This window comes from Ochotona princeps, chromosome 10, assembly GCF_030435755.1.
Source record: "Ochotona princeps isolate mOchPri1 chromosome 10, mOchPri1.hap1, whole genome shotgun sequence".
Lineage (NCBI taxonomy): Eukaryota > Metazoa > Chordata > Mammalia > Lagomorpha > Ochotonidae > Ochotona > Ochotona princeps.
Genome location: NC_080841.1, coordinates 42114294 through 42134870, shown reverse-complemented (window position 1 = coordinate 42134870; position 20577 = coordinate 42114294). Strand labels below are relative to the sequence as shown.

At 40.7% G+C, this 20577-nt stretch overlaps 1 protein-coding gene across 1 annotated transcript in view; it reads left to right on the top strand.

The window, feature by feature from the left end:
• PCNX2 (pecanex 2) overlaps positions 1 to 20577 on the top strand; it is a 254759-nt gene that overhangs the window by 93867 nt on the left and 140315 nt on the right. The window contains exons 16-19 of the mRNA XM_058669358.1: positions 5407 to 5516; positions 7264 to 7360; positions 17462 to 17554; positions 18679 to 18829. Of these exons, the coding sequence (XP_058525341.1) occupies positions 5407 to 5516; positions 7264 to 7360; positions 17462 to 17554; positions 18679 to 18829 (451 nt within the window). The remainder of the gene's footprint in view (positions 1 to 5406; positions 5517 to 7263; positions 7361 to 17461; positions 17555 to 18678; positions 18830 to 20577) is intronic.

Sequence of the window (20577 nt, the reverse complement as noted above, 5' to 3'; positions counted from 1 at the left end):
AGTAGAAAGTAGGTGAGGGAAGAATTAGGTAAAGGGTATTAGGTGAATAAAAGTAGGTAAACTTAATTATCTAAATATATTTGGAGTCTGGACTTAATTTATTGTCTGCAATGACCATCAATCATGGGTACCATTCCTTTTCCAAATAATGAAAAACCGACATGATGTGCTACTCTGCAGGGTGCAAGACTGTTTCAGATCTCATAAGTCATTGCAGCAATACTAACAGGGAAATGTCGCCCTGGCATTTTTACCGAAGAAAAAGCTCTGCTACTCAGGAGTTTGCTATTGTTCCCAGCAAGTGGAAAGCCTGCCTTTGTTCTGTGCAATGAGAATCATTTCCTTAGATATAATTACTAAATCCTCAAAGTTGCTGCTCTTGATGTTTGTGTTTTTATGGGCTACATCTGAGAAAAAGACGATATATTTACCCAATTGTGAGTTAAATACACAGTATTGGCACGTACAAGGAATCCATGGGAAGAAAATTAAAAGGCTTCCTTTTGGATGGTTTTTTTTGTTGTTGTTTTTGGTATTTAGTTTTGGAACATCCAAGTATAAAATAGAAAAGAGAAGTTATAGGAGGGGAAACAGAGCAGGGCATGAAGTATGGGAGGATGGATAAGGGCAGCTCCAGGTACCTGTGGGTGCCTTCAGGGAATCCCATGTGTTTTTTTCAGAAATACTAGCAGAGGAGTCTGAATCCTCTTGCATCTCTTCTTTTTGGGGTTCCAAATTCCATTCTCTTGGCATGCTTAAGCTTCTGCTTCCTACATTGTGGCCTTGTCACCCCACCTGTCACATCTGCAATGATTCCTGTGTCACTCACTTCCAAGACCCTGCCTTGGAATCACAGTTGTACTTCTTTGGTGCCTAGCCTGAGGTACAAGTGAGTAGATGTCTGATGACCAACTCCCAAGGAGAGAGTGAAGCTTTCAAGTTTCAGAATAACTTTACTGATATCAGGAACAATACTTGAAGAAAGAAAGAGAGGCACAAAGCCAAGAGACTGTGTTTCCTGTGGTAATATTCATTTTGGTAGTATTTCACACCCTGGTCCATATTAATGTAAGTTAGGTAATTCCTTTGCCTCATTTGCTGATTGAAAAATCTGATATACATAAATCATTATGAAAATGGAAACTTTACAGGCATTTTCTCAGGAATACATTTGTGTGCTAACATATGTGCCAAGTAGAGAGGAAAGAGAGATGTGAGATTGTCCTTTTTTTTTTTTATTGATTACATTGCATTATGTGACACAGTTTTATAGGCACTGGGATTCCCCCATCCCCTCCCCAAATTCTCCCCCTTTGGTGGATTCCTCCACCTTGTTGCATTACCACAGTTCAAATTCAGTTGAGAGTCTTTCATTACAAGCATTTACCAAGCATAAAGTCCAGCATCTTATTGTCCAGATAAGTTCAATGGTTTCTTGGGGAGACCATCTCTGGTCTGAAGGTAGAGCCGGCAGAGTATCATCCCTATCAATTAAAAGCCCTGACATAACATCAGTAACAATTTATAACGTTATGGAATTAATTGAGATGGTATTGAGTAACCAATATCTTAAAAAAAAAATGCAAGTTCTTAACCACATCCTGTGACTTCTTCATTGACATTTCAATTTTAGTTTATATGCAACCGGGTTCTATACACCTTAAAATGGCTATAGATTACTATTCAGCTGTCTCATGTCTATTTTAATTGTCCTTTGTTATTGAACCCACTGTATAAAAAGGAGTCAGACAAAGAAACATCAAGGTTCAAGGAGAGTTGGAGATACACACGAAGGAGATGGGTTTGGGGCCACCTAGTGGCATCCTGGGGCTGTCAAGGCACAGCAAGGCAAGTGTTGTAATGTAGGAAACTATGCCAGTAGGGTGCTGGGATAGAGCCAGTGGTGCTGTGATAAGTCCCATCACAGGTTGTTTTGGCCCGGAGCACAATGAAAGACTGTATTTGTACTATTGATTCTGTGAAAATATTAATGATCTACTGTATCCTTGTGATTTAGCTGTGCAAAAAGAATGAGGTATCTTTAATGTTACCTAAATGTGTTTGAGCATGATTTTCATGCACAGAGGAGGAAGTTTCCATTCAGCTTAGGAAGTCAAGGGGTGGTAGCACTAGGTGAGTGGAGCTACTATGTAGGCCACTGAAGCATGAATAGGAGAGAGGGGAATGCCGTGGGGAAGGGCTGCCAATCAGATTAAACTATGTGTGCTGGAGACGTCTTAACATTTGTTTTAGAAAAGTTATTTTTCACTTATTTTATATGCAGAAAGACATCTTCTATTTTGTGCTTCACTCCCAAATGCCTGAGTCAGCCAAGGCTGAGCCAGGCCAAATCAGGACCCAGAAATTCAAACCAGGAATCACATTTTAGGGGCAGGGACAGGCGTCCTCAAGCCATCACCCGCTGCTTCCCAGGTTGTACATTAGCAGGAAATTGAGTCCAAAGTGGAGAAGCCAGGACTCCTTCCCAAGAGGCATTTTTACCACATTGTCACATGCCCACCCCAGCAGCTTATCTTTATGATTTTGTTGTGATGCTCATCCTAATATGAGGAATAAGGCTGAATGTTAGGCCAAAGTTATTGTATGAGGAGTCCTTTTGTTCAGTAGGCCATGAGGAGCCATTGTCAAGGTCAGAGTGAAAGACAATGATGCAATCTATGTGGCCTTATACGAGAAGAGGACCCTTCTGTCACCGTGAGGATGATAGACTACAGTATCTGTGGCATGGAAGAGAGTGGGGAGACCTGAGTGTGCCTCATATCCTGAAGCATTAGCAGTAGCACTGGAACGAGACAGTGGAGGCCTCACCCAGATAGGATGTAGTGAGAGGATGAAAGGGGATGGAAGGAAGGATTGGGAAAAGTGTTGAAAAAGTATCTGCATTCTCTACTTCCAAATAAAAGATGGATTTCCAATGAAACTGTTAAATATGTCTTTACAATAGGATGATAGACTTTAATAACATTGTGTATACCTAGAATGTTATGATACACTTAAATAACAGATTGATGGACTTGTGACTATTGCTGAAGAACTATACTATTGTAATAATAAAGGGGGAAAGGGAGTGGTGGATAGGGGAGGAATAGGAAGGTTGTAAGGGGAAATACCTGATCCTATAGAACCGTATCACGAAAAATAAAAAGCACTGCCCAATGGAGGGGGAAAGTAAGGTGTATGCATGATCTGTGAAGATTGGACAACTGGAAATCACTTACTCCGTGGGGGCTACATTGACCGCTCTATGTCAAAGCTTCAAGGAATGGCCTAGGTGTGATTTTTTTTTTCCTCGTGAGAGAAGAGAATGCAAACTTGGTGTTCAGAGGTGTCGGTGACTTGCCAAGAACACACAGTTCATAGCAGAAATGGGATCCAAATCCAGGTCTGCCCAATTGAAATGTTACAAAGTACTCCTCCCTTACGGCTTCCAGTCCCTGGCTGATAAAGTGGAATGTGAAACTCAGATCTTTAAGAGACTGGGCTGGTACTAACCAAAAGAAGAGGGAGAATGTGTGCTATGGAATGAATGTTGTGAGCCTTCCTGCCAGAGTCCCATATTGAAATCCTAACCTCCAGGTGGTGGACATGGGAACTAAGGAAATGATTAGGTAATAAGGATGAGGTTGTCTTGGATGGGATTAATAGCTTTAGCCAAGTGGACTCAGAGAGCTTCCTGTGCCGTCCTATCATGTGAGTATGCAGTATGATGCTGCCAATTATGAACCAGGAAAAGAGCCCTCAGTACACAGAATCTGCCAGTGACTTGAACTTGGACTTCACAGCCTCCAGAACTGTAAGAAACGGATTCTTGTTGTTTGTAAGCCACCCGTTCTATGGTATTTTGCTTTATTAACCCAAACAGACTAAAGCAGTATAGTAACTTACAAAGATAAGTGGGTAAGGGAAAGACCTTCTTGTTTTTTTTTTTTTTAAGGATATTAACAACTGGAGCATTTTAGTAGGCACAGCCAAGGAAATAAAGGATGTCTGCCATCCAGATTGGGGTGTATCTGGAATGAGACAAGGACATGCCAGTAGAGTTGACCTGAGCAAGGAGGAATTGTACCTCTTCTTCAGACAGAAGAAGGGAGGATGTTGAAAAAAATTGCAAAGAGAGAAGTGATCAGTGGAAAATGACTTCATTGCTGGACTACAACTCTCTAGTAAGACTGCTGGAAAAGCGATCTGCACAGAATCAGAAAAATGAACGTAGCCAGTGTGCCAGAGGATGCTGGAGCAGTCACGTTGCCAGACACCGGGGAAGCTGAGCTGAGAGCCCTGCGGGAGGTCTCTAGATGAGTTAGGCTGCCTGGAGGTGTATGTCGAAGTAGTCTGTTGCTTGGCTGTGCCTCTCAGTGGCCATTGCCGTCTCCACAAGGGGCAGCTCCCTTCTGTTCACCTCCCGGTTGCTATTCTCAAGCTCTTAGAGCTACATATTGGGGAAGACAAAAGAAACACACTGTGATTTCTAGGAAAGTGCAGTCTGTAAATATAAAATCACTTTCTCTACCCAGGGTAGTGTTTGCTGTTTTCCAGCATATGTTAGCAGTTAGGGATATAATATTAGCTTGACTCAATGCTTTGTAGGTTTGATTTGAGGCACAATTAACCCATCCTTCTCAAAGAAACAAATCTGGAGAGAGTATTTAAGTATGACTAAATTCAGCTTGCAGAAGCCATCAGTGGCACTTCTATTGTTAGTGATTGACAAGGCTAAATATATGCATGCATTCTTCTATGTGAGTAGAAGCTACATTTGTGTTGGCAGAAACAGCAGGTATGTGTGTCGCAAGACACTACAGGACTTAGGGTGATGGATAGTCACCAAATTCTGCTCTGCCACCACAGGAACGATGTGTTGATTGCAGACATCTGTGCTTGTATGATATCTTGTTCTTTTCATTTTGCATCATTTTTGGTGTCTTTAAAGGAGTCTTTAATCTGTATTAAGTTTTATTTCCATCTGCTAATTTTTTCAGGTGCTTATGCTATTTTAACATACCTTATAGCTTATAAAGCACAAATTAATGATAAGCACTAAGAAATATGACTCATACTTCTTATTACTATATTGAACTATATTGCATTTAAAAGAAATAATATGTTTATTATTGCATTTTATAAAAATCTGTAGCTTAATTTCAGAAAAGATTAAGTAAACACAGTCTCATAAATATGTACAATTTGAAATACTCCCTCCTGCTTCAGGCTGGATGTATACTTTTGGGTTGGTGAGTTTTCAGTGTGTTTATTTTATCAGAGAGATCAGAAAAACTTCATATGTACCCAGCTAGGCCTTGGGGATGTCCCAAGGCATTTGATCGAGATCTGACCAATCTCTGCCCAGCTATGGAGTGACATCTCTACCTGGTATCTTTTCCTTAGGAACCCTGGAGTACACAACACATCCCGGCACTGTTCTCAGCCTTCTGTGGCCTCCTGGTGGCGCTTTCGTATCACTTGAGCCGGCAGAGCAGTGACCCCTCTGTGCTCCTGTGAGTAAACCACACCAGGCTCCTTTGTAACCAAGGGCATGGCAATGAAGTTCCCACAGCTTTATTCACTCACTCACCGTGGTGCTCATGTGACTCTTACTGTTATATTAGCTGATCATTCAGTGGGTCAAGGCGGGACAAATCCAAGACCTACCAGAGCTAATGAAAAGAATGAACTTGCAGCAAGTGCTCCCTCTGTTTTTGTGCTTTGGTCTGAAATGTTCAATGACAGAATAGATGGCTGACAGCACCCAAGCCTATGGTGATGATTGCCTGTGTGAGTTGTCTGAGAAGCTGCAGGCTCAACAAAGGCCCTTTCTGGCTCTCTCAGGCAACACCACTGCCATCACTCAGTGTGGCGATCACACTGGATGCTCTGGAATGATAGCTTTTTGTTCTCATATTGTCAATGCATTCTGGATTCAGGTGAGGTCTGTGTCAACATTTTACAATGTATTTAATCTAATACTTAGCCAATTATATTTGTAAGGTCCCAAGCATCTTCTTTTAATCATGTATACATATTTTAAATGTTTATTTATTGGAAAGACAGAGATACAAGGGGAGGGGAGAAAGACAGGGAAACAGTGAGATCTTCCATTCACTAATTCACTCCCTAAATGGCTGCAATGGTAGAGCTGGGCCAGTTTCAAAGCAAGAAGCTAGGTGCTTCTTCCAGGTTTCCCACATAGGTACAGGGGCCCAAGGACTTGGCCCATCTTCTGCTAATCTCTCAGGCATATTAACAGGGAGCTGAACTGGAAATAGAGCATTTGAAACTCAAATTAGTAACCATATGGGATGATGGCTTTATCTACTATGCCACAGCACCTGGCCTCTTTAACCATATCTTTTTTTAAAAAAGATTTATTATATTTTACTTGAAATGCAGAAAGAAAGAGGGAGAGAGGAAAATAGAGATCCTTCATCTGTCAATTATCTCACCAAATGGCTACAATGGCCAGAGCTGGGCTGATGAGGCGCCAGGAGCTTCTTCTGGGTCTCCCACGTATGTACGGGAGTTAAAGGACTTAAGCCATCTTCTGCTGCTTTCCCAGATCATTAGCAAGGAGCTGGACAGTAAGTGGAGCAGCCAGAATATAAACTGGTGCCCATATGGGATACTGGAATTGCAGGCAGAGGCTTAAACTGCTATGCCAGAATGTCAGCCCCTAGTCATATCTTAAGTCTGTTAAATATGTACTTTGGAACAGGAAATTCTTTATGCAATGCCACAGTGAGTTTTAGACAAAATATTTTTGACTTAATATAACCCTACCTATTTGTGGGCCAAAGATACCATAATGTTAGCCTATTATATGGACCACATGAAAGACATGGGAAAATAGGGAAAAGGAGAGTCAAATGTGATTTGCATGATTCCAAGTTTAATCTGTGTTCTTGGTGTGTTAATTTCTGCTAATGTTACCCTCTGTGATGATGAAACCCTGGAGTGCTGGGAGCAGAAGTGAAGGCCACCTGCTGCTGACAACCATGACAGTTAATTTGGAAAGGAAGGCAGGGTCCATATCACCATGGAACTGAACACTTTCATGAGGCTGATATTTGGAAACACTGTCTGTCTTCCTGATTACTTGCCTTTGCATCTCTTTTTATTATGAATTTTTTAAAGTACTTGCTCTTGGCTTTTGGAGTGTGAGGTTCTCAGGTAAAGGTGATTACTTAAAGCACAGTTGGTAGGCACAGGTTTTTTAAAAAGTAAAATCTATATGCTTTCCATTTTCAGGTCTTTTATTCAGTGCAAATTGTTTCCTAAATTTTTACATCAAAATCTGGAAGAGTCAGCTGCGGACCCACTGCCCAAGAAGATGAAAGATTCTGTGGTGAGGCATTTGCACTGTGTTTTGTAGTAGGGGAGGACCTGGCTTATTGGCATGGTGAGGGCACTCATTGGGGTTCCAGCTAAGCACATATGAGAAGAACAAGTGCAGAAAGAGGTGAGCAAGCTTGGTCTATCCTTGGCATACTGGGCCATTGAGCTACCTGCTAGGTGCAGACCCATGACATCCTGAAGGTACTCATTTGTTCTTCACTGATAGCAGTTTGCCTGGATATTTGTGTGGTCCACCTTTAGTTACATTTCCCATTGTTGACAGCAAGCAGCAGGTGAACCACACAAATAAAAACCTGGTCACATAAACCCTTCACCAGCCCCTGATCCTGATGTGCTCTGTGCATGGCCATTCTGCACTTCTTGCCTCAGCCTCAGGCACATCTCAGAGCACTCTTGGTCTGTGTCTTTGGATGCAAGGTTGACATCTCTGCAGCTCTTGCTAGGGGCTGGGGATTAGATCTGGCTGGGACAGCACAGAAGGAAGTAATCCTGCTGATTGGAACACATGAAGAGAAAAGGAAAAAAGATGGGCAAGAAAGAAGAGAATGTGGGCTGTAAAGTAACAATACTATGTCTTTGTTTGCTGGGGAAATGGCTCCAGGTAGTTTTAGACATTCTTAAAGCAGATGTGACCCCCTTGTGATACTATTAATATACTCTCTGGCTGCATCAACTTCCCTGTATTTACATATGGCATTTAGGTATACCTGGATTCAGGTTTTATTTGATTGAAATAATTTTTTTTTAATGTATGAGGCAGAGTGAAAGAGAGAGAGAGAGAGAGAGAGAGAGATCTGCCTTTCATTTGTAGATTCACTCTCCAAATGGCTGCAATGGCCTGGCTGGGCAAGAACGAAGCCAGGAGCTTCTTCTGGGTTTTCCACATGGTTTCAGAGGCCCAAACACTTGGACCATATTCTGCTTTTTTTCCCAGCATTTTTGCAAGCAGCTGAATTGAGAATAGAGCAGCCAGGACTTTAACCAGCACCCATATGGGATGCTGGTGATGCAGGTAGTGGCCTAACAAATCGTACCACAATTGTGGCCCCATACCCGACTTCTTCAGCTCAAACTTTTCCTATATGTTTTAGGAATAACAGATAAAGTGAAAAGTACTAAATAAGATGTTGATAAGAGCTTTCTTCAGCCAGGAACCAGGATTCCCTGATCTTGGTGTTCACAGTGCCCATCCCTGGCACTCAGTAGGTGCTCAGAACATCCCACAGATGCGTTATATCGAACACTGCCCCCCCATTTTGTTTGAAAGAAAATGTACATGAAGTTAGGCTACCACTTAGAATGCTTGAATCACATATCAGAGTGCCAGTTGTGGTCCTGGCTGCCTTATGTCCAGTGCAGCTTCCTGCTAATGCACCTACCTGGGAAGCCAGCAGATGATGGTCCAGGTGCTTTGGTTCCTACCAAATGGAGCTCCTGCCTCCTGACTTCAGCCTGGCTCCATCCTGGCTGTTGTTACCGTTTGGACAAGCAAAGCAGTGGATAGCAGATCTTTCTCTGCCATCTTTCTACTGTCTCTCCCTCTCTACCCCCATCTCTTGTCACCGCCATTTTGTCTTTTCCTCCTCTCTGTCATTCTACTTTTCAAATACGTACAGAAAAAAGAAAATGGTCTCATAGTGAACATGAGTGTATTTACAAATATTCATGCCCGATGCCTATGTGGCTTTGGGTATGTCACGATTCAGGCTAAGTGTGGAAGCCTGTTTGTCAGCAGAAGGAAACCGAAGGACAAACCACTGAAGATGAAATGAAGAATGAATGGTCCATTCATTCTTAGAGGAGAGACTCATTTAAAAGTTGGGTATGAGTTGAGGCTGCTGCAGCTGACAAGAAGGTAGCTAAAATGGGAGAGAGGCGTATGACATTCAAACACAGCCTGACCCCTGGTATTTCTATATGAAACTTGCAGGGAAAAGGTCAAAGTAATCTTCTCAGGTCAGCTACTGTAAAAGCTGGAGTCTGCTCTGAAGTCTGCCCCAAAACCTCCTCATGGAGATCTGATAAAAATTATGCCCCTACATCTTTCTCGATTTCTAGACAAATGAAAGTGCTTCTCTACTTTCTGACTCACTCTCAGTAAAAATAATGTATAATTTATAAAGAAGCATAACAAGAAGTTTGCCTGATATTAATGGCATTTCCTGAGTATAATTAGATGTGATGAGCTTGGTGTGCCTTACTTGGTTTTCTTATCCTTTGAAATGCTTTGTACAATGTAGAAATCATAACTTGTTAGGTTATTTAATATGATGTTTGTGTTCATTTCTTGGCAAAGTCTCTGATCTAGTTATACTATTTGAATGGAAATATCAGGCTCAGCTATTACAGTTTGATGTGAAATACCTCCTGTGCCCTGTGCGAGTATGGAATTTCCTTCTGCATTCTGGTTTGGTTACTCTGGATCTCCGTCTTTATTTTTCCGGTCTCCCACTCTGTCTAACTCTTCCTTTTGTAGAAAAAACTCGCAAGGGAGCTTCATTAGATAGCTCTAGTAGCCCTCCCACCCTGATTCTAATTCACTTGGTCTATAAATGGGCTGGAAACCTACATTTTAAAAAAATTATCTGAGCAGAAGACACATACACACGCAGAAAGAGAGAGAGAGTTCACATCTACTGATTCATTCTGAAGATTTCTTCCACAGTGGGACTGACCTGGCCAACCAGTGTCTGAGCTCTGTTCTCTGAGTGTTGGGAACTCAATTATTTGAACCATCTCTGCTGCCTCCTGGGGTTTGGCATTAGCAAGAAGCTGGAGTTTGGGGGTCAGCGATGGAAGTCAAAGCCTGACACTGTGATGAGGGATGCAGGCATCTTAACTACTAGGTTGAACAGAATGTGTAGAATTCTGTGTAGGTGACCCACAGTTTACTTTAGCAAACACTGACCTAGCCACAGGGGTACAGTAGTGGGTTTATAGAATTCCAGAAAAGCAAGGTAAGTGCTGCACATAAAACTTAGTAGTTTTCTATATCAAGTATTAAGGCATGGTGAATTATCACAACCAAAAATCATGCTTTCTGTTGATTAAAATATTCCTCCTAAGTGCTTTTGTGACAAACTGACTTAAATAACCTAAATGATTTCTTTAAAAACTGACAAAACCATGAGGAGTTATCAAGTAAGCATTTGAATAAGGAACCCAGGGGAATCAGGTCAGGAAGCTTGCTTTGTGTCAGGACATCTGCCCAGAAGAGGAGATCAGGAGCCTGGTGTTAAGCCATCAAACCGAGAGCAGCAGCAATGTAATACCAGTCCTGCCAGAGCAGTTAATCCAATGCCAGACCCTTGCTCCTCAGCTGAATGATGAGCCACAAGAAGCTGACTCTCATCTTTAATGCAAGGGAATGCGCACTAAGTCACCTCGATGGTGAGCCTAACACAAAAAAAATCCTCTGGAAATTAGGAATTCTTACGGATTCACAGCACAAGTTCAGACAATGAGATGGCACACTTGTCCTCATGTTTGAATATAGTTTGAAGTGCTCTCCCCTAGAATGGCCTGATGGCAGAAGCAAACATGAACTCTTCCTAGAGGATCCCTTTATCCTAAGTTTGTTAAGTATTCCCTAAACCTATTTGCTAAGGCAAATGAGTAGGTTACCATACAACTTTTAAAACTATACAACAAAGCAAGGAATCTACAGGAAAAGGGCCCAACATTTTTAATAATGAAGTATCAGATGTAGATTTTAAAACAACAGCAAGTATACTTCAAAAACTTGATGGAAATGTGTATTAGGTTAATACTGTATGTGGATTTCAAAATTCTTTTGCACCAAAGTAAATGTGTCTTTTAATTCATTTTTCCACCAACTTTTTTTTTAAGATCTATTTATTTTTATTACAGAGTCAGATATACAGAGAGGAGGCGAGACAGAGAGGAAGATCTTCTGTCCAATGGTTCACTCCCCAAGTGGCCGCAATATCCGGTGCTGTGCCAGTCCCAAGCCAGGAGCCTGGAGCTTCTTCCAGGTCTCCCACATGGGTGCAGGGTCCCAAGGCTTTGGGCCATGCTCAACTGCTTTCCCAGGCCACAAGCAGGGAGCTGGATGGGAAGTGGAGCTGCCGGGATTAGAACTGGCACCCATATGGGATCCTGGCGCATTCACGGCGAGAACTTTAGCCACTAGACCATGTCGCTAGGCCTGCCTCCAACTTTTTAAAATACCCTTTCATGTTCTCTATATTTTAAAGAAGCATTAAGGCAAAGTTTACATGTTATACATAGGAGAAAATCTTTAAAATGATTTGACATGAATGAGAGAAAAATAGCATGACCTAAAGAAATAAACGAGATGATTGACATCTGTAAAACTGCATGTGTGGGCATTAAGACACTTCTGAAGAAAGAATTAGTGAACAGAAAGATAGTGATGTGAGTTTCCAGAATGCAACATCGAAAGTGAAAAAATGTGAACAACAGAGGGATAGACTTGTAAGATAGAATGAGGTTATCTAACACGTCTGTTGGAAAATAGAGGGAGATTGAAGCATATTTGATGGGATGATGCCCAAGAATTTACCAGAACTGATGAAAGACACTGGTCTAGATATTAAAGAATTTCAGTGAATCACACACAGAATAAAGAAGGAATCCACACCAGACCAATCACACTGAAATTGCAGTACACCTATGACAGAACATTCCAGTCCAGGTCAGGTCAGAGTGAGGAGTTTGGAACCCTATCTCCCGTTTGGGTGGCAGTGATTCAGATGCTTGAACCATCACCTGCTTCTTAGAGTGAGTGCAGGCAGAAAGCTGGGTTGGAATTGAAGGTGGGACTCAAAGCCAGGCATCCCATAAGGGGATGCAGGTGTTCCGTGCCACATGCTCACTCCACAGAGGGAATTTTGTGATATACAGTGGGCTTTTGGGTGCAAGAAGAACAGATTTCTTGGATCTTTTGGTAGTTATAGTCTTCCCATTGATAATTGTTCTTCAGATCATGCATTTTTTATGCCGCATTGTGTGTGCATGTCTCACATTTAAAAACATGGTATTTTTCAAAAAGGTATGAAATGAAATCAAAGACTTACATATACATTCTACAGAGGTAATGATTTTTGAGACTTGGAACCTATAAAGTGAATAAAGCATGCACACACTGAATTATAAGTGCATATGAATTATGCACATATATGAATTATAAGTGCAGAAAAATGTTAAACTTATATATATGTGCATATATATGTACATATGCTCCATGTTAATGCTATTTCACTTAGTAACCATATATCATAAGTAAATTTATAGGTGTTTATCCTTCTTATAAATGAAGGAATGCAAATAAAGACAAATGGCATGTTTTTGTCCACTCAGTGTAGGAAAATTAATGGTAGTGCTAATTGCAACAAGATAGGATCTCACAGGCATTGTTTGTTTTTCTGTAAGTTCTTACAGTGATCTGGAAACGCATGTTTTGTTTGGATCAATACTGTGTGGATATAATGCTGTATGTGGATTTTTTAATGAGTCATAAAGTTGTTTAATAACTTATAATAGTAAACATCTATATACTTGGATTTTTCTGGGGAATCAGCTCTACAAATGTAAAAAGATTTAGGATACATAATGATGTCTGTGTAAAAAGTGATAAAAATTGGAAGTCAACATAGCATGACTGTCAGGGAATGTTTGCACTAACTACAACTCAAAATTTCATTCACCAAAGTAGTGTTTTGGGTGACCACTGTGGCAATGTGTGTGTGTGTGCATGTTTGTATGTATGTTTGTGTATGGCATCACAAGATGGAAAACTACTTAGCCACTAAGTGATATTAGTACATTCCTACAGATGCAAGTGTTTTTTATAAGAAGATACTGCTGATAAGTAGAAGTGTACCTTAATTCTAGACCTCTATAAAATATGCATAGAAGAATCCATATACATAGTGATTACTGCCAGATTCATGATTCAACATTCACAGGCAAAAATATTGGCTGATAAAACGCCAAAATGCTGATGGTGTTAGAATGTAATGATTAGGAATGATTTTATTCTGTCTTTTCTGTGTTTTAGGATCCTGCAGTGTTATCATGTTATTCTGTAATGGAAAAGTTAATAACATTAACCACAGAGATCCTTCTACATTTTCATTTTTATCAGTCTTTTAGCATATTCCTTTTTGTTCTTACTTGTTTCTCTAAAATCTAATATTGTATGATTTACTTTAAAGACTTGGGGTGTTTATTAAAGGAATGGATTGTGAAACTCTTTTTTAAAGAGGAAGGAAGTACTATTAATTCACCTTTTTATATAACAAAACTGAAGCTGAGCAAAACAAGATGCATCTGAAAAAGCCACTAAGTCTTCCCTTCCCCCACCATATATACCTTTTAAAAAGGAGAGAAGTGTAACATTATACATTTAAATTGGCAAGAAGTTATTTAATGGGGCTGGCATTGTGGCACGGTAAGTTAAGTTGCTGTGTGCAAAACAGGCATTCCATGTGGACACCAGTTCAAGTCCCAGCTTTCCCAGCTTCTCAACTTCAAATTACTGCTGGGAAGGCAGCAAAGAATGGTACAAGTGCTGCTACCCCTGCCTCCACATGGGGAATCCACATGAAGTTGTATCTCCTCACTTTGGTCTGGTCTATCTTTGGCTGCTGTGACCATCTGGATCATGAACTAACTAATGAAAGAGGTTTATATTCTCTCTCTCATATTCTTTCAAAAATAAGTGAATTTTAAAAAAAGCAGTAATGCAAAGTTTTGAATACTTTGAGGAACAGTTTTGCAGTTTCTTAAAAAGGCTAAGCCTACACCTACCACATAGCCTAATTATTCTCTTCCCAGGTGTTTGCACAAGAGCAAAGAAAACCCATATCCAGAGACTTGTTCGTGAATATGCATTGCAGCTTTGTAATATCCAGAATGTAAAAACATATTCAACTGATCTAACCATGAGTGACTCTTAAGCATATGATAATATATCTATACCAAAGAGTACTAAACAGTGGAAATTAAGGAACTGCTGATCAACAAGACATCAGTTGCTCTCAAAATAGTCATAATAAGTGACAGACACTATACCAAACAGGAGTACATATTTTATGATTCTATGTATATAGCATTCTAGAAAATAAAAACAAGCTTTTGTAGTGGAGCAGATCAGTGGTTCCATGAGGGTAGAGTGAGGAAAGGGACAGAGTGAGGAAGAGCAGGGGCCTTGGGGTGTGTGGACATGCTAATCACCTTAAATACAGTTGTGATCTTATGGGGCTATACATATGTTAACATTTATAAAGTTGTGGACTTTATAGTTTCCTGTATGTCAATTATATGTTCTGGAAACTGCTTAGGAATTATAGAAAGGCAATACATTAAAGTACATTTTATTGTATTTTAGCTCAATAATGTAAGAGATGCTCCCCTCTTTTTTTTTAGATTCATTTAGTTTTGTTGGAAAGGCAGATTTACAGAAAGGAGAGACAGAAAGTAAGATCCTCTCCCATCAGAGGTTCACTCCCCAAATGGTCACAATCACTGGAATTGAGCCAATTTGAAGCCAGGAATCAGGAGTTTCTTCCAGGTCTCCCATGTGAGTGCAGGGTCCCAAGGCTTTAAGCAGTCTTCTGCTGCTTTCCCAGGCAACAAGCAGAGAGTTGGATGGGAAGTAGAGCATCCAGGACATGAACCAGTGCCCAAATAGTATCCTGGTGCTTGCAAGGGGAGAATTTGTCAGGTGAGCCATTGTGCCAGACCCAGGGCATTTTAATAAGTATTGATAATACTAACAATCACAGTGGAATTGCAAGGGGACTTGAAAGTTTGTGAGAAATGAAAAGATGTTTGTGTTTGTGCAGAAAAGTTTGAATCAGTGCATTTTTTTATAATACGGATTTTCCCATGAATTTTGTGAATATCCCTGATAAATTTTTTGTCCAGTGGTGGAAAAATAGCAATAATTTGATTCACTTGAGCTCCTGTTTTAAGGAATTAAAAATAAAGCTTCCACTGGCCGAGCACAGCAGCCTAGCGGCTGGGATCCTCACGTTGCACATACCCAGATCCCGTAGGGGTGCCAGTTCTAATCCCTTTGGCCCCACGTCCCATCCAACTTCCTGCTTGTACCCTAAAAAAGCAGTCGAGGGTTTGGGCTCCTGCCTTCGGATTGGCACACTCTGGCCACTGCGGCCACTTGGGGAGTGAATCAACTGAAGGAAGATCTTTCTCTCTGTATATCTGACTTTCCAATAAATAAATAAATACATACATACATACATACATAAATAAATAAATAAGTAAACTTTCCTCGCTGCCTGCCTCCTTTCCACTGCAGCAGCTGAACTCGTGGTCACTAATTTCTCTTGCACAAAGATTGGTTAATTACACATATTTAATTCAAATTTGAATATCTGAGAAATATTTTTCTTCCTTTTGGATAAACATCCAGTAATTTTTAGATGACCATGTTAATGAAAAATAGAAAAGAAAATTTGTTAAACCCTAATGGATATATTGAATTGCAATAATTTTCTTCTGAGGAACTCTGGTCTTTTGTAAATGTGTGACATGAAAGATAATACCTGGATTTTGCCCTTTACTTTTAGTAAATTTTTGATGAAAATCTCTGATCATAAATATTTTATAGATTCTGAATTGAAATACCCTGACTTTTTTCCCTGTTCAAAAGTGAAATTACTAAGAATAAATTAAGTGTCCCTGTGTCATCACTATTTAATCTTACTTGTTCAGTCCTTTTAGGTGAATTGTAAACTCTTGAAAGGAAATGCAAAAACACCATCTGATAATTGGTAAATTCGTATGAAGAATGTATCTTTTCACTAATATGGTTAGCCAAGTCATGGTGATGATTCATCACCAGACAGTTGGGGTCATTACTCCATTGAAGCTATTTTCCTGATTTCTCCCAATTACTATGGATGTAATAGTCAGAAAACTTGCAGTGTGATGTGTAAGAAACTCCATATTTTAATTTTAAAAATAAGCGGGGAAAGCATGAGCATGGAAGGAAGTGAATATATAGCTTCTATAAAATTTCCTAACGAAAGTATTTGCAACAATTACTTGAGAGGCATCATTCCTTCTCATTATGAGAAAGGAATTTATATATATTTTTTCATTTAAAAAAAAAGATTTATTTGAAAGAGTGGCATAAAAGACTTTGTGCATTCACTGGCTCACTTTCCAAATATTCTTTTTTTTTCCAATTTTACTTCTTATTATTATCATTATATGTTACAGTTCCATAGGCCCTGGGACCAAAACTTTCAAGTAAGTATGTGATATCTTAAAATGACCAACAATTGTACACTGTAATTAATCTGCCTCTAGTGAAGGAAAAATAGATGCTTTCTTGTCTCTTCTAGATCTGTTCATCGCACATCATACCTTGTTGGAGCCAGTAGGCTGTTATTTGTGTATGTGTATTAGTAGCATTCTGGGTAGCATTTAACTTTGATTTTTTTTTTCTTCTTCCTGTTTGCCTTTGCTGACACTGCAGTTTTGTGTGGTGTAAAACTTGTGTGGTGTTAACAAGTTACTGAACACTCAGTTATCTGCGTAAAGTTTGTGTATATAATCCATAGGTATTTAAATAACTTTCAAGGTGCTGTTTATTCAGGCTGACAGGTGAATTAAAAATGTGAACTGTGGCCTCATCCAAAGTAGAGGGAAGTACGTGAGCAGCTTCTGCTTGCTGTGCCCAGGCTGTTGCATTTTATAAGTCTGGGTCACCCAGTAGATATCAGGAGCTTGCTATGAGCACTTGCCCTCTGTCATCAGGCCTTAGTCATGAAGACCCCTTTGTGTATGTGGGAGAGGGGGAGTGTGGTGGAGTGGTTCTCTGAGCTTCTTTCATCTGATCAGTGTTTGTGGGGAAAAAAGAAAAAACAAAAAAACATTTACTACCTGGTTCTCCACGAGACTCCCTCAACAGGAGCCAGTGATTTTCCCATGTAATATATACCATCAGGAGTTTGTCAGGCAAGTGACAGGCTAAAAGACAAGTGTATCCAGTGTCAATGCATTGTGCAGTGGACCTGAAAGGTACTGAGAGCAGCAAGCAGCAAACTAGACCACTGCTGTCTTCTCCCTGCAGAAGGATACCTTAAAGTCGGATCTCATTGTCTGCTCCGTGGCTGCTGTCCTCTCCTTTGCTGTCAGTGCCAGCACGGTCTTCCTGTCTTTACGAGTACGTATCCTTCCTACACAGTCCTCTTCCTGCCTCAGCATTCTCTTTAGTTACAGTTACTGTGGAGCTCCAGGGTACTGATCTAGAGGAAGAAGATGAAGTGCCAGTTGAGTGACTTCAGGATTCCAGGCATGTGACAGGGAACAGCTGCTTTCTGAGACGTGATTCGGTCCGCAGCACAGACTATGTTCGATTGACATGTACTCTTCCCATCACCTGGGAGGTTGTTTGTATGCAAGAGTGCTTACCTATTCTGTGGAAGGCACTGAGAGGACAGTCAGTAGTGATGAGACAGGCAAACAGCACACCACCATGATAGAGATGAGAGGATTCACCGGCTGAGGGGGAGACAGCTGTCCCAGGATCTTAAAAGAAGCAAATTTGGAGGGCTGCAGCTGGGCTTTCTGGCTGATGGTTCCTATAGTCAGTTGCCATCTCCATACAAAAATATTGGGCATTTGGGAACTCTCCTTTGGATGAGGAAAAGCCTTTCAGCTAAATGAGACAACTTAAAATGTGTATCCCAGTGGCTGGAATTCTCTTGGTCTTTGTGTTTCCAAGGCTCAGTTCCTCCTCCCCAGCCTTGTTGCTTACAGCACATGAATCTTTCCTAGCATGCAAAGGAAATTTGAGAGGCCTAAAACAAGAACTGAGTTGGGCTGTTTCCTCTGTGAGAAGCATTCATGCACAATACAAAACAAATAGACATTTATCCTCATAGTTGAACTCAGTAATGGAGACTGACATACTAGGAGGTGAAGACACATTCAGTAAGCATCTTTACTGCTGAATAAAAGGAGGCTGTCCACTGAAACAGCTAAATATTACCTTGGCAAAATGATACTGTATAGATATTTTTTTACCTCGTCTATAACTACAATTCAATAATGCACTTAAGTAGCAGAATGTTAAACTTGTAACTGTTCCTGAAGGATTATACTGTTGTAATATGAGGAAAAATGTTCATAGGCAAAAACAGGGAGGGCTGTAGGGAGGGAATGGGGGAATCTCTTTACCTATGGAACTGGATCATGAAAAATCATTTATGGGCATCCTTTCCCTTTACTTCTGTGCTGAATAATGAGATTTTTCTTTCCTGTTTTTTTCCTTTTATTAAATCGCAGCCCTTTCTCAGCATTGTGCTGTTTGCCCTGGCAGGCAGCGTGGGCTTTCTAACTCACTACCTGCTCCCTCAGCTCCGAAAGCATCATCCATGGATGTGGATTTCACACCCTATTCTCAAAAACAAAGAGTATCAGCAACGGGAAGTGAGAGGTTAGTAGTACATTTCACATTAAACACAAAAGAATGGTAGGTATACTTCAAGCTAGACAGGGTGAGAAAAGCATGGTTTAAAAATAGAAATGCTTTTACAATGGAGGAGAAATGTGATGAGCTTCATGCTGCAGAAAATCTGTGGAAACTGGTCTTTTTCATGAGCTTCAACTTGATTGGAAACTTGTCCACCTGTACTACCATCTTTCACAAAACAGTAGGGTTGGCACAGCTACTGACCATTAATTGTCAGAACCCCAAAGGTTTGGTTTTCTGACTTGTTTTGTTCACCTACACTACGCCTGTGTCTATGTTTGATTGACTCAGTGGTTTCTGTGGGTGTTCTGACCTGCTAATCATGATGATTTCAGAGGGTTTGTTGTTGTTGTTGTTGTTGTAGTTGTTTAAGTGAATCTGATTTTTTCTAGATAAGAATCCTCTTAGGTATGTCTCTCCTAGGAATCCTGTTGCCTTGCATCCTTTCACTCTGTGCTTAAACAGATGGGAGAAGGACTGATTTATCCCCATGCTCAGAAATATTAAAGCTATTAGTCACAGGTTGTAACCCTACTGCCTGTTGCTTCTGATTGTGTACAGAATTTTTTGCTGTTACTTCTCAGTTATTGCTTGAGTTACTTCCATGGTCAAGCACAAAGCATGTGAGGAGCATCAAGGTCTACAGATACAAGGAGAAGTACTGGACTTAGGTTTATCACTAGCAACATGTGTACGTTAGTGTGGCAAACTGAAGAGGGGAAGAAAAAGATTTTTTTTTTAAAGATTTTATTATTATTGGAAAGCTGGATATACAGAGAGGAGGAGAGACAGAGAGGAAGATCTTTCATCCGGTGTTTCACTCCCCAAGAGCCGCAACGGCCGGTGCGCACCGATCCAATGCCGGGATCCAGGAACCTCTTCCAGGTCTCCCACGTGGGTGCAGGGTCCTAAATCCTTGGGCCGTCCTCGACTGCTTTCCCAGGCCACAAGCAGGGAGCTGGATGGGAAGTGGAGCTGCCAGGATTAGAACCGGCGCCCATATGGGATCCCGGGGCATTCAAGGCGAGGACTTTAGCCGCTAGGCGACGCCGCCGGGCCCGAAAATGATTTTTTAAACAAAGATGCAAAGACCCAGCGGTAGACCTAGACTTATGTTTACACCTGCATATTTAAATGCCTTGCAGGGAAGAAAGAGATTGTGGGTCTTTTTGAAGGAAAGCAAGATGAAACATTGAGCTGGGGCTGCTGCTTTTCAAGTCAAGAATTCAACATTGAAAAATAAGAGTGGATAGTTAACAACTTGTGGGACTTTCTCTTTAGTGTGATATTTGTCTCCACTGAATGTAATAGAGGCCGTTTTAAATGAGAATCATCCTGCTATTTTTTAAGCCTACCTGACTTTTTTCAAACAAGAGTGACAAACAGGTAAAAGCGGGTGCATTGGTGTGCAAGGTGGGTGCATTGGCATGTGCCTGGGCCTGTGTGTGTCCCCTGGCAGCGTGCTGCGAGACATGCTGCTGCTCTGCAGGCTGCAGCAGAGGCCGTGTGGAAGTTTCTCATCTGCCCATGTTAGTTGTTCATAGCAGTCTGAAAGCGATCCAAGAATCACAGATTTGACAAATTAGAATTATAATGAAAAACAATTCCATTTCGAAATTATGTGTGTTGGAAGGAAAACCCAAATACACAATATAAAATACAGCTTTGTGAAACCCAAATACAAAATACAGTTCTGTGAAGTAATTTAGACT